General features: G+C 44.0%; 3 protein-coding genes across 3 annotated transcripts in view; 2 read left to right on the top strand and 1 right to left on the bottom strand.

Annotated features, from left to right (window-relative positions):
- Positions 1-5,473, top strand: part of SEC13 (SEC13 homolog, nuclear pore and COPII coat complex component) — a 26,752-nt gene extending 21,279 nt beyond the window's left edge. Inside the window, exon 9 of the mRNA XM_032458955.1 lies at positions 5,010-5,473. Coding sequence (XP_032314846.1) covers positions 5,010-5,123 — 114 coding nt within the window. The 3' untranslated portion in view covers positions 5,124-5,473. The remainder of the gene's footprint in view (positions 1-5,009) is intronic.
- Positions 5,327-12,231, bottom strand: part of TATDN2 (TatD DNase domain containing 2) — a 37,657-nt gene continuing 30,752 nt past the window's right edge. Inside the window, exon 8 of the mRNA XM_032458954.1 lies at positions 5,327-6,240. The gene's annotated coding sequence lies outside the window, so the exon portion shown is untranslated. The remainder of the gene's footprint in view (positions 6,241-12,231) is intronic.
- On the top strand, positions 5,412-12,231 carry LOC116657321. Its single transcript, XM_032459443.1, has 3 exons — positions 5,412-5,432; positions 5,631-6,096; positions 11,561-12,231. The coding sequence occupies exons 1-3, from the start codon at positions 5,412-5,414 to the stop codon at positions 11,842-11,844; spliced, it is 771 nt and encodes a 256-aa protein (XP_032315334.1). The 3' UTR covers positions 11,845-12,231.

The raw sequence follows: 12,231 nt of genomic DNA, 5'->3' as shown, positions 1-12,231 counted from the left end.
TTTACAGTTTGGCTTGAAATTAGGAAGTGTGATGCCTCCCACTTTTTCTTTCTTGGGTTGCGCTGGCTATTTGGGGTCTTCGGTGGCTCCATATGAGTTTTAGGATTGTTTTTATACTACTGTTTAAAAAAAATGCCTTTGGAATCTTGATAGGGATTGCAGTGAACCTACAGATAAATAGCTTTTGATGGTATGCACACTTTACCAGTGTTCTTCTGGGCCATAAACATGGGAAACCTTTCCATTTATTTGTTTCATCTTCCCTTTTTTCATGAATGTTTTGTATTGAGACTAGAGCACTTTCACCTCCTTCATTAAGTATATTCCGAAGTATCTGTTGTTTTTGATGCTGTTGTAAATGGGATTGTTTTGTTTTTCAGATAATTTGTTGTTAGTGTACAGAAATGCTGTTTTTGGTATGTAAATTTTGTATCCTGCAGTGTTACTAAATACTTTGATCTGAAGGTTTTCAGTGGCATCTTGAGGATTTTCTGTATATAGTCATACCGTCTACAAGCAGTGTCAGTTTTACTTCTTCCTAATTCGGATGCCTTTTCTTTCTTTCTTGCCTGACTGCTCTGACAAGGACTTCCAGTACTGTGTCCAGTAGGAGGTGAGAGTGGGCACCCTTGTATTATTTCCTGACTTTAGAGGAAAAGTTTTCAACCTTTCACCATTGAGTATGACGCTGGGAGGGCTTTCCATCTGTGGCGTTTGTTGTGTAGTGTGCATTCCTCCTGTACCTAATTTGTTGAGTGTTTATCATGAACAGATATTGCATTTTGTCACATTTTTTTCTGTGCCTGATGATGATCATGGGATTTTTCTTTCTGTCATTCTATTAAATATGTCACATTAATTTGCATATGTTGAACCATCTTTGCATCCCTGGAATAAATCCCACTTGATCATGGTGAATGATCCTTTTAATGTGCTGCTGAACTTAGTTTGCTAACATTTGATGGATAATTTCAGCATCTATATTTATCAGGGATGTTGGTCTGTAGTTTTCTGGTACCATCATTTTCTGGCTTTGGTATCAGGGTGATGCTGGCCTCATAAAATGAGTTTAAGTGTTTCCTCCTCTTAAGTTTTTTTTAAAGAATTTGAGAATTTATTGGCATTAAATTTTCTTTAAAAGTTTGGTAAAATTAACCAGTGAACCCTTTTCTGGTCCTGGGCTTTTTCTTGGTTGGGAGATTTTTGATTACTGATTCAATCTATTTACTAGTAATTGATCTACTCAGATTTTCTGATTCACTCTTGGTAGCTTGTATGTTGGGAATTTTCCATTTTTTTTCTAGGTTGTCCATTTCTAGGCATGGATTATTCATAGTAGTATCTTATAATTCTTTGATAGCAGTTGAAATGTATCTTTTTTCATTTATAATTTTGTTGATTAGGGTCCTCTTTTTTTTTTTTTTTTTTTTTTTTTTTTTTTTTTTGCCTGATTAGTCTGTAAAAGTTGGTTAATTTTGTTTTCCTTTTTGGAGAATTTTTAGTTTGGCTAATTCTTTTGTTTTCCTGTTCTCCATTTATTTCTGCTCTAAACTTTATTTTCTTCCTTCTGCTAACTTTGAGCTCAGTTTGTTCTTTTCTAGTTCCTTAAGGCTAAAGTTAGGTTGTTTATTTGGGAATGTCCTTTTTTTGGTGTGTGTATATATATTTTTATTGAAGTATAGTCAGTTTAAAATGTGTCAATTTCTGCTGTACAGCACAATACTTCAGTCATATAGGAACATACATATATTCGTTTTTATATTCTTTTTCACCATAAGTTACTGCAAAATATTAAATATAGTTCCCTGTGCTATACAGTATAAACTTGTTTATCCATTTTATATATAGTAGTTAGCATCTGCAAATCTCAAACTCCCAGTTTATCCCTTCCCATACCTCGCCCCCATAACCATAAGTTTGTTTTCTGTCTGTGAGTGTTTCTGTTTTGTAAATAAGTTCCTTTGTCTTTTTTTATATATGTATATTCCACCTATAAGTGATACTATATGGTATTTTTCTTTCTGTTTCTGACTTACTTCACTTAGAATGACCATCTCCGGGTCCATCCATGTTGCTGCAAATGGCATGTTATTTTTTATGGCTGAGTAGTGTTCTATTGTATAAATATACCACAACTTCTTTATCTAGTCATCTGTCGGTGGACATTTAGGTTGTTTCCATGTTGTGGCTATTGTATAGATTGCTGCTATGAACATGGGGGTGCATGTGTCTTTTTGAATTAAAGTTCCCTTTGGATATATGCCCAGGAGTAGGATTGCTGGATCATATGGTAAGTCTATTTTCAGTCTTTTGAGGAATCTCCATACTGTTTTTCATAATGGCTGCCCCTGACTGCATTTCTACCAGCAGTGTAGGAGGGGTTCCCTTTTCTCCACAGCCTCTCCGGCATTTATTGTTCATGGACTTTTGAATGATGGCCATTCTGACTGGTGTGAGGTGATACCTCGTTGTAGTTTTGATTTGCATTTCTCTGATAATCAGTGATATTGAGCATTTTTTTTTCATGTGCCTATTGGCCATTTGTATGTCTTCATTGGAGAATTGCTTGTTTAGGTCTTCGGCCCATTTTTGGATTGGGTTGTTTTCTTTGTTATTAAGTTGCATAAGCTGTTTATATATTCTGGAAATTAAGCCCTTGTCAGTCTCATCTTTTGCAAATATTTTCTCCCATTCTGTGGGTTGTGTTTTTGTTTTGCTTATGGTTTCCTTTGCTGTGCCAAAGCTTATAAGTTTAATATTGCTAAAATGGTCATACTACCCAAAGCAATCTACAGATTTAATGTGCTCTCTATCAAATTATCTAGGACATTTTCCATAGATCTAGAACAAATAATCCTGAAATTTATAGGGAATCACAAAAGACCCAGAATTGCCAAATCATTACTGAAGAAAAAGAATGAAGCTGGAGGAATAACCCTCTCAGACTTCAGACAATATACTACAGAGCTACAGTCATCAAAACAGCATGGTATTGGTATAAAAACAGACATGGATCAATGGAACAGAATAGAGAGCCCAGAAATAAATCCACAGACCTGTGGTCAATTAATCTTCGACAAAGGAGTCGAGATTATACAATGGAGAAAAGACAGTCTCTTCAGCAAGTGGTGTGGGGAAAACTAGACAGCAGCATGTAAATCAGCGAAGTTAGAACACTCCCTCACTCCATACACAAAAATAAACTCAAAATGGCTTAAAGACTTAAATATAAGACATGATAAATCTTCTAGGAGAAAACATGAGCAAAACATTCTGACATAAATCTTAGCAATGCTCTCTAAGGGCAGTCTACCCAGGCAATAGAAATAAAGCAAAAATAAACAAATGGGACCTAATTAAACTTAAGCTTTTGCACAGCAAAGGGATCTTCCTTTTCAATGTAGGCGTTGATTGCTGTGAACTTCCCTCTTCAAACTTTTGCTGCTGCCCATGAGTTTTGGTATGTTGTGTTTCCATTTTCATTTGTCTCGAGATACTTTATTTTCCTTTAATTTCTCCTTTGATCCACCAGTTGTTCAGGAGAATGCTGTTTAATTTCCATGTATTCATGAAGTTCCTGGTTTTCCTCGTTAACTGATTTCTAGTTCCATACTGACGTCTATTTTGGAGTGAGGCCATAACTCAGTGTGCCACCAGCTGGATAGGGCGGCTGGCTTGGTTCCCTGCACAAGTGAGGCTGGAGCATGGGCTTCACAGTGGCCTGGATTCCCAGGTCCCACTTACTAGACAGTTGGGACTGGGGCTCATGTTGGGCCTGGGGCCCACGTTGGGACTGGGGCCGTGAGCCAGCTCCCGGCCCTGGCAATGCGGCAGGATGGGACACAGGGCACGCAGGCTTGCTGACTGGGGAGCTGAACAGGCACCAGTGTGTCCTGGATTCCAGGTCAGGTGACGCCATGGGTTTTGCTCTGCAGACAGAGCAGACAGGCTGTGCTCTCTGGTCCAGCACTGCCATGAGCGGGGCTGCTGCTGGCTCCGCAGCTTCCCTGGTTGGGCGTCGGAAGGCTGGCTTCAGTAGTACGTGCTGCTGTGAAGCAGTTCCCCTTCCTGGGAGAAGCAGCTCGGTGGCTGCTACGGCATTGTCTGGGCGTTGACTCAGGCGCACCTGTGCCCCACATGCCTTGTTGGGACAGAGTCCCTGGCTTCGCTCTGGGGACATCAGCTCTGCCCACCTGCCAGGGAGCTGCTGGCTCACACAGCTTCCAGGCGTTCTCAGCGGCCTGTCAGGTGGGGCTGGGGTCCAGCAGCGCCGCTCCAGGAGGTCTGGGAGGGCCCACACTTCAGGCAACTCCCCAGTTTTTCCCTGCGCCCCCATCCCAGACCAGGGTTTGGGGGAGGAGTGGTCCACGGCAGGTGGAGCTGTGACTCAGCAGTTGTGCTGGGTCACGGCCGACCTTGTTTGGGGACCCAAATGAGGCAGACATGCACCAGTTCCCGGGTCGGATCGCATCCCTGACTCAGGGCTGCAGGGACGGAGGCTGCAGGGTGGGCTCTGCAGTGGGGAGCTCAGGCTCCTGAGGCCTGGTTGGGGGAGGCCCCACCCTCTTGCCAAGCTGGGCCTGGGGCCACCTCTGGACTCCTTACCCCTGGAGGAGCCCGCCCTCATGGGAGGCGGCCCTCCTGCCTGGGGCTGCGCTTCCGCTGCTGGTGGTCTGTCTCCAGGGCGGGGACGCTTCGGCCTCGCTGCCGTGGTGTAGGATTTGCTCTGTGGTGTCTCGTGCGTGCCAAGTTCACTTCTTCTTTTGAGGGAAAGTGAAACCAGGAACAACCTGTGTCACCATCTTCCTGACATCACTCTCCCTCCTCCTCCTCTCTCCGTGTGGATTTGATGGAATATCAGTGAGGGGACCAAGTTAAGGGCTCTGTTTACCTCCAAGGCTGGGAGCTGTGGCTCTTGCTGGAGACCTTGGCCCTCCTGCACAAACCCAGGGAGAGGCACGTGGAGGGCGGGCACATCCCTGTAACAGGCTGTGTGTGCTGGCTTGCAGGTGACCCTGTGGAAGGAGTCGGTCGACGGGCAGTGGGTGTGCATCAGTGATGTCAACAAGGGCCAGGGGTCCGTGTCCACCGCAGTCACAGAGGGTCAGCAGAACGAGCAGTGACGAGACAGGCGGGCCTGGCTCTCCAGCTGCCGCCTCTGGGGCTGCCCCTTCCTGGGCCAACGACCAAATAGCCGGGAAGAAGGCGACCCCTCTCCTCAGATCACTTCCCTGGGAGCCGGGACAAACCAGCCGGATTGGTCATCTGCCTTAACGTGACGATGTGGTTTGTAATTTACTGTCCAGCTGAACGCCGTCATGTTCTGAGGGGGAAAAACTACAAATGACCTTCAAATCTATTATTTTAAAATATTTTGGTCATTTTTTATGTACCTTTTAGGTTCAGGCATTATGGTTTATGGTGGGGCAGGGGTATTGTTTCCAGAGTATAAATAAACTCATATTGCTTATAATTCTTCCTGTATTATCCTAACCCCTCCCTCCAAAGCTCATTTTAACTCTTGTTGGTCAGTGTCCTAGAACAGCATTCACCAAGACCCAGGTCCTTGTGGGCCTGGCTGAGCCCCACCCCTAGAGCTGTCTGTCACCACGAAGAGTCCTTGTGACTAGGTTTATGCTGAAGGCACCACCCTCGGCCGTCAGACACGGAACGGTAGCCGCAGTCCCACTGCTCACCGTGAGCGCACGTCCTCCACTGAGACCAGCAGTGCGCCCTACACATCGCCTCGGCCCAAGAAGGTGGGCGCAGCTCACCTGGTTTCTTGCCCCGTCAGTGGAAGGAGGGGCCTGTGGTGGAGAGCGCCGCTCTGGTCCTCACCGACTCCGGACAAGGGCCCCTCTCAGCAGAGGCCCTGGGCCCCAGGCCTGAAGCAGCAGTCACTACAGCCGCTGCCATTCACCGAGACCCACGTGCATGCCCTTCACACGTGCAGCGGCACCGCAAACCTCTACAGGCGCCTGCCCCGACGTACAGGTGAGAGGACTGTCAACACGTGCGCAGGCTGTCCGCCGCCGCGGGCCGCAGCCAGCGCCAGCCGCCTGCTCTGTCTCGGCTCGGAACTCCGTGCTCTCCCAGGTGGGCTCTGGGCGGGAGTGTGGGGCTCGGCAGCTGTCACCAAGGGCTAGGGCTCACTCAGATGAGAAGTCAGGCCTCACTGCACGAGGCTGTGTGCACAGGTACGAGTGGACTCTTGGCCTTCATTTTTCAGCAGCAAAACCCCTGTTTTGAAATAAATCTTAGATCATAACATAAAAAATGGAAAAAAGTGGAACTACTTTGGTTGAAATGAGGACGGAGAGGCCAGGGCTTGGCCCACTCAGCCTCCCAGGTCATTCTGCAAAGTCCAAGCCTTCAAAGAACAATATGAAAACTGCTGCTGCTTTCCTTCCATTTTTCAGATGCAAAAAGAAAGGCCTAAGAAAGCACCTTTGCACACACTTCACAGTGGACACAAACTACACTGAATTCTAGTTAGCTCAACCTTCCTGCCTTCCACAACAAGCTCTGTGTGCCTGAGGGCAGGCCTGGTTTTCCCTACAGTCCCTGCTACCATTAACAAATGAGTGATGAGAAGGGACTGGTCCCATGTCACACAGTGGGTTAGTGGCAGGACACTGGGCTCCTGGCCATAGGCTCTGTTTGTAGGTTACCCCACCAGGATGAGTCAAAACCATCTGGAAGTAAAGAAAATTATCTCTATCGACAGTTTATGCTTAGGATGCTAACATGCTAGCCATTCCTGGGGTCTGGGAGATACCCCAGACTTGTTACAACAAAATAGGCCAATCAAGTGGAACTACCATGTTGTACAGTCTTCCCTGGGCAGTTGCCAAGCCCAAATGAGATGAATGTAAGGGTAATTTAAAAGACAGACAGAGTTCTGGTTAGGGCACGATGGCAGTAACAGCCACATGGGCTTTCCATCCTTTCACAAAAACAAAGCAATGAGCATAGTAAAAGAAGGCCCCAGACAACATGAGGGTGGCTCCTAACCTTGAATGTCAAGGTGTAGGGCCAGACTGGTCACAGCCATGATACCTACTGAGATCAGCACAGGGAGGAAAAGTTTTTATGGGCCTTGGGGTCAGTTACCCCAAGAATTACCATCAAATATGCATCAATTCTGAATAAAAACTCAGCAAGCCAGTGTGAGAACTGTCAAAACTTGAAGACTCACATGCTCTCATTCAAAAGTGAATTCAGGTCGTGTTCTCTCTCTTGCCTTCCGAGATGGCCCGCACTCTTGTCTGTGGAGTGTGTGTCTACTATTATTTTAAACACCCCCACAAACTGCCCCCTGTACATTTCTCATTATAAATCTACTGTTACTCAAAAAAATAAAAGTCAATTCAAAAAAGACCAAGGGGGAGATTTCCACTCCCACACATGAAGGACTAACAAACAGCTCTAAACTCCCCCCACACCATAAACAGAAAGTCACACAAAATACACGAAACCACTGCTTCAGACGTACGGCAGCGTGTCAATGAAGGTAAACAAGGGGGGGGCGCCACAACTGCCCCAGCTCTCTGTCTAGAGGCAGTTTCCAGGAAGGGGCAGGGAGACACCGTCCAGAGTCTAGTGGCCTCACTGAGTTAAAGAGATACGAGTTCAGAAGGGCTAAGCTAGGGAAGAGGGAGCTGCTCAGCCAGCCAGCTCCTGGGATCTGCACGTGGGTCTCCTAGAGCTTTGACCAAGTACTAACCTGCATCCATGGAGGGTGAAAGTCTCACGTCCAGAAAGCAGTCGATCAGACAGTCCCTGGAACTCACAGAGCAGCAGCAGCTCATGCTCCCACGACCCAGAGTATAACAGCCTCATAGCACACAGAGCAGTGCGCTGAGGCCTAAGGGAGATCGTGGCTAAATGGTACATCTTACATTAGGTCTGGAGTAAAGTCTGCTCTGGACCTTAAAAGCAAGCCTTGAAATGATCAAGCCAATCCACAAATAATCTCACTTTGTGCCAGATCAAAGCCCAGCACATTTTAAAGGAGTAACACCAAAATTCTGCATTTGACAGGATAGAATTCACGTCCATCACCCAATCCAAAATTACCAGCTATGCAAAGAAGCAGGAACAAAAACTAGACTCAGAAATGAGACCATGCAATTATCAGATGGCTGCCTTTTAAAAACAGCAATTATAAATATGCTCACAAATGTAAAGGAAAATGAAAATAAGACAAAGGGGAGGTATAAGAAAGTTGCAAACCGAGCTTCTAGAAATGAACAATTTCTGAAGAGAAAAATACACAGGCTGAGAATAAAAGCACGTTAGACACTGGAGTAGGAAAGGGGTCTGAAGACAGCAATAGAGACCATGCAAACCGAAGCAGAGAAAGACGAGATTAAAAAGCCCAGGCGACTGTGGCCACCGCATCAAGTAGTCTCAAGTCATGTGTCAGCTGGAGTCCAGAGGAGACAAACAGCCAACATTTTTCCAAATTAGGTTAAAACTATAACCTTACAGGTCCTAGGAAATCAAAAAACCCTAAGCAGGAGAAAAACACACAATAAGACTATTTTTTTTTTTTAATTATAAAAGCGGCCAGAGAAAGAGACATTATATACAGAGGAACAAATATAAGAATGGCAGCCAAATTCTCACCAGAAATGCTGCAGACCTTCAGAGGATGAACGTCTTCGAAGCGCTGGAACTAAAAACCCATCTGCTTGGAATTCTATGCCCAGTAAAAATATCTTTTTTAAAAAGGTGAAATAAAGACTGTTTCAAATAAAAACTGAAGGAACGAATCACCAGCAGAGCTGCAATACAGGAGATGTCAAAGGACGTTTTTCAGGCAGAAGGGAAATAATACCAGATGAAAATCTGAATCTGCACCAGGAACAGTAAATACCTGGGTAAATGTAAGACTTTTCATTCCTTTAGTCTCCCTAAAAATACTAACTACCCAGAGTGCACTGTGGGACCTACACAGAAATAAAATGTGTGGCATCAGTAACACAAGTAATGGAAGTGGGGACACCAAAGTATTCTCACAAGGATCTCACAGTACGTACGAAGGGGCAGCTCTATTCAGGGTACACTGTAAGTGGTGAACTTGTGTCGATAAATCCTAGGTCCACCACTAAAAGAATAAAGCAGAGAACATAGCTAATAAGCCAAAAGCGATTAACATGACACCATAAAAAGCCACAAATGGGCATGAGAAGGGGATGGCGGAGGAACAAAGAACAGATGGTCAAACAGAAAACAGATGGTAGATTTAAACCAAACTATATAGGTGGTGAAAATAAACGGTCTCAACGCTCCAAATAAAAGGCCTCTGGTTAAAAGGGATTACCAGAATAGATTAAAAAAAAGAAAGGCCCAAAAACTATGCTGTTTATATGAAACCGACTTTAAACATAAACATGCAGATAGATTAAAACAATGGAGATGATTTAGAAAAAAGATATATATATACACACCAATCAAAAGAAAGCTACAGTGTCTACTTAATACGAGATAAAGCTGACTCCAGAACAAGTATCAGAGAAAACAGATTTCACAACAAGAAGTATTTATAAGGGATAAAAAGGGACAACAAAAAAAGGGTCAGTTCATCAAGAAGGCAGCCATCCTAAATGTGTGTGCACCTAAAACAGCTTCAAAATAGGAGAAACAAAAACTGACAGAACTGAAGTCATCTCAGTTCCAGCTGGAGATCTCAACACTCCTCTGTCAGTAACAGAGCAAGCAGACACCTAAAGAACAGCAAGGTCAGAGAACAGTAAACAAAACCAGCGACCAGTGTGTCCTAACCAGCGTTCCTGGGACGTCCCACCCCACGGCACCTGGATGCATTCTTTTCAAGTACATCGGGAACACTCATCCAGACCGACTAACTGCTGGACCCTAAACAAACTAACAGATCTTACAGAATTAAAGTCATACAGGACATATTCTCTGACTATAATGGAAGTAAACTAGAAATCAATAGAATATTGGGAAAATCCTTAAATATTTGAAAATGTAAGCAATATGTACACATCTAACACGGGTCAAAGGAAAAGAATCACCATAAAATGAGTTACCTACGGGGGAAAGAAGAGTGGGGGTCAGGACTGGAAGATGCAGCCTCTGCACGTGCCTGGTCGCATACCATTGACCTTGGAGCCGTGTGATGTTTATTAACAAAGGGGGGAAGATCTCTAAAACTGAAAAAACACACGGATGTCATTTTAGTTTATATACCCAGCCCATGGCATAACCACACAGAGAAAATAAATGTTCAGGTGTTTTGATGGTACATCCCTAATAGGCTGCATTTAGTAGTTTTAGGGGCAGTAGTAATTGCAGTAATCTTATTTTGAAAGTATATTGATACTGTAAGATAGAGCAAGATAAAGGTCATTTTGTTGATTAGAAACCAAAATCATTAGTCCTAAAGGAAAAGTAAGTATAAAACCCAAGAAGTAAAAACTCTGTGATCTTAAATTTTATTTGGAAATAACAGTATGAACTCATGACCTATTTTTCTCCTTCTAAAAAGTATGTTTTTCTAATCTCTACACTGGAAAGGCCTAGAAGCAGTAATAGTGGTTAGCACCCAGATTGTGGTCTCTAAAAACTATCTCCCACTGAAAGAAACTGAGACTTCTTAGAAAAATGGCAGATTGAGGTCAGAAGCAGGAAGGACACCCCCAAAATGGGCCCAGGATTTCTTAATGGGAAAGAAAACAAAGAAACTGTTTAAAATGATAGGGTTGTGCCAAAAGCACACAGGAATCAACTCATCAAATACGCATCAAAAAGAATAGTGACTATAATTGATTGAAACACTTACATTTTAAAAAATCCATGAGTCTATTATGGGGAAAAATTGGAGGAGGTTCCTAAGACATGGACCTTATTTTGAAAATCAGTAAGTACAAAAACAAAAAAAGTGTGTTTCTTGCCTTTCCTATACAAACTATATGTCAAAGTGATAACATAATTGCTGATGGAAAAAAAATGCTAGTAAATGTGAAAAGGAACAATAGAAAAGAAAAACAGTTGAATCTGAATGAAATTCCATCCCTAGGTCTAACTACCACTTTCCAGAAAGCAGGGAGAGAAGGGACCAAGTTAAACCATCCCACAAGGTGGCAAATTGTAACCTTTTTAAAAAATAAATGACGGGAGGAAAAAGGCGGTGCAGGTAAGGGGGCTGTTGGAGACTAAGAGTGTGTTGTATCTGTTAAAGCAATCCTGAAGCTTTTAAGGCTGAAATTACATGATTGCTGGGGTTTTCTTTTAAAATATTCCCCCAAAAGGGAGAAGAGTCGGGGACAAATACATGAAGCAAGACGAAACTGGCGATGGATGCTTGGAGACTCACTGCATTACTCTCTGCTTTCTGTGTTTGAAATTTTCCAGAATAACAAGTTCAAACAGAGTTTGTCTTACATATGGCCAGATTTCCTGCTGAAAACATTAAAGTCAGAAAGGAATTGCCTGAGCTACTTGTTAAAATACAGATTCTGGGGCCCTACTCCAGACTTAGCAGATCAGAACCTAAAGATGAGGCATAAAAAAGTCTGCTTTCTTACAGCTTCCTCCGTGAATCCGCCACAGCCCAGCCCAAGTGTGCCCCCAGCAGACTCGCTGAGATTAGATGACCCTCCAGACCTCACCCTGAGATCTTGTGGCTCTCAGCCATCCCGAGGCCCCAGCTGCGCTACCTGCAGCCTGAGAACAGCTTCGGCGCAGTGGTGGAGACGGGCGTCAAGGAGTAGGCTCCGGGGAAGGGAAATTATGCCTGGAGACCGTAACTCGAGGGGAAGGCGGGCTCAGGAGACCTTTCCAGGCCTAGACCAGGGCCTGTCTGAGCGTTGAGGGCAGAAGCTGCTGGAGAGAAAGACTGAAGAGAGGAAAAAGACAAGTATCTGCCAGAGAAAAGGGAAGCCCCAGTGGGAGAGGCTTGGTTTGGAGCATGAGGGGTGAGAGCGTGACTAAGGTTATGCAAGTTTTAAGAGTAACACCTGTGATTACCTAGAACTCATCCAGTGCAGCAGCCGTGAGCCGCGTGGAGCTACTGAGCACTTGAAATGTGGCTAGTCTGATTTGAAATATGCTGTAAAAATACAATCCACACTGGATTTTGAAGATTTAGTAAAAAGAAAACCAGTGCCAAATATCTAAATCATTTTTATATTGATTACATGTCAAACTGATTAACACTTTGGAGATGTTAATTTAAATAAAGTATATTATTAAAATTGA

The sequence above is a fragment of the Camelus ferus genome, chromosome 17, assembly GCF_009834535.1.
Source record: "Camelus ferus isolate YT-003-E chromosome 17, BCGSAC_Cfer_1.0, whole genome shotgun sequence".
Taxonomy (NCBI): domain Eukaryota; kingdom Metazoa; phylum Chordata; class Mammalia; order Artiodactyla; family Camelidae; genus Camelus; species Camelus ferus.
The sequence above is the reverse complement of the archived record's forward strand: the minus strand, read 5'-3'. Positions and strand labels throughout refer to the sequence as shown.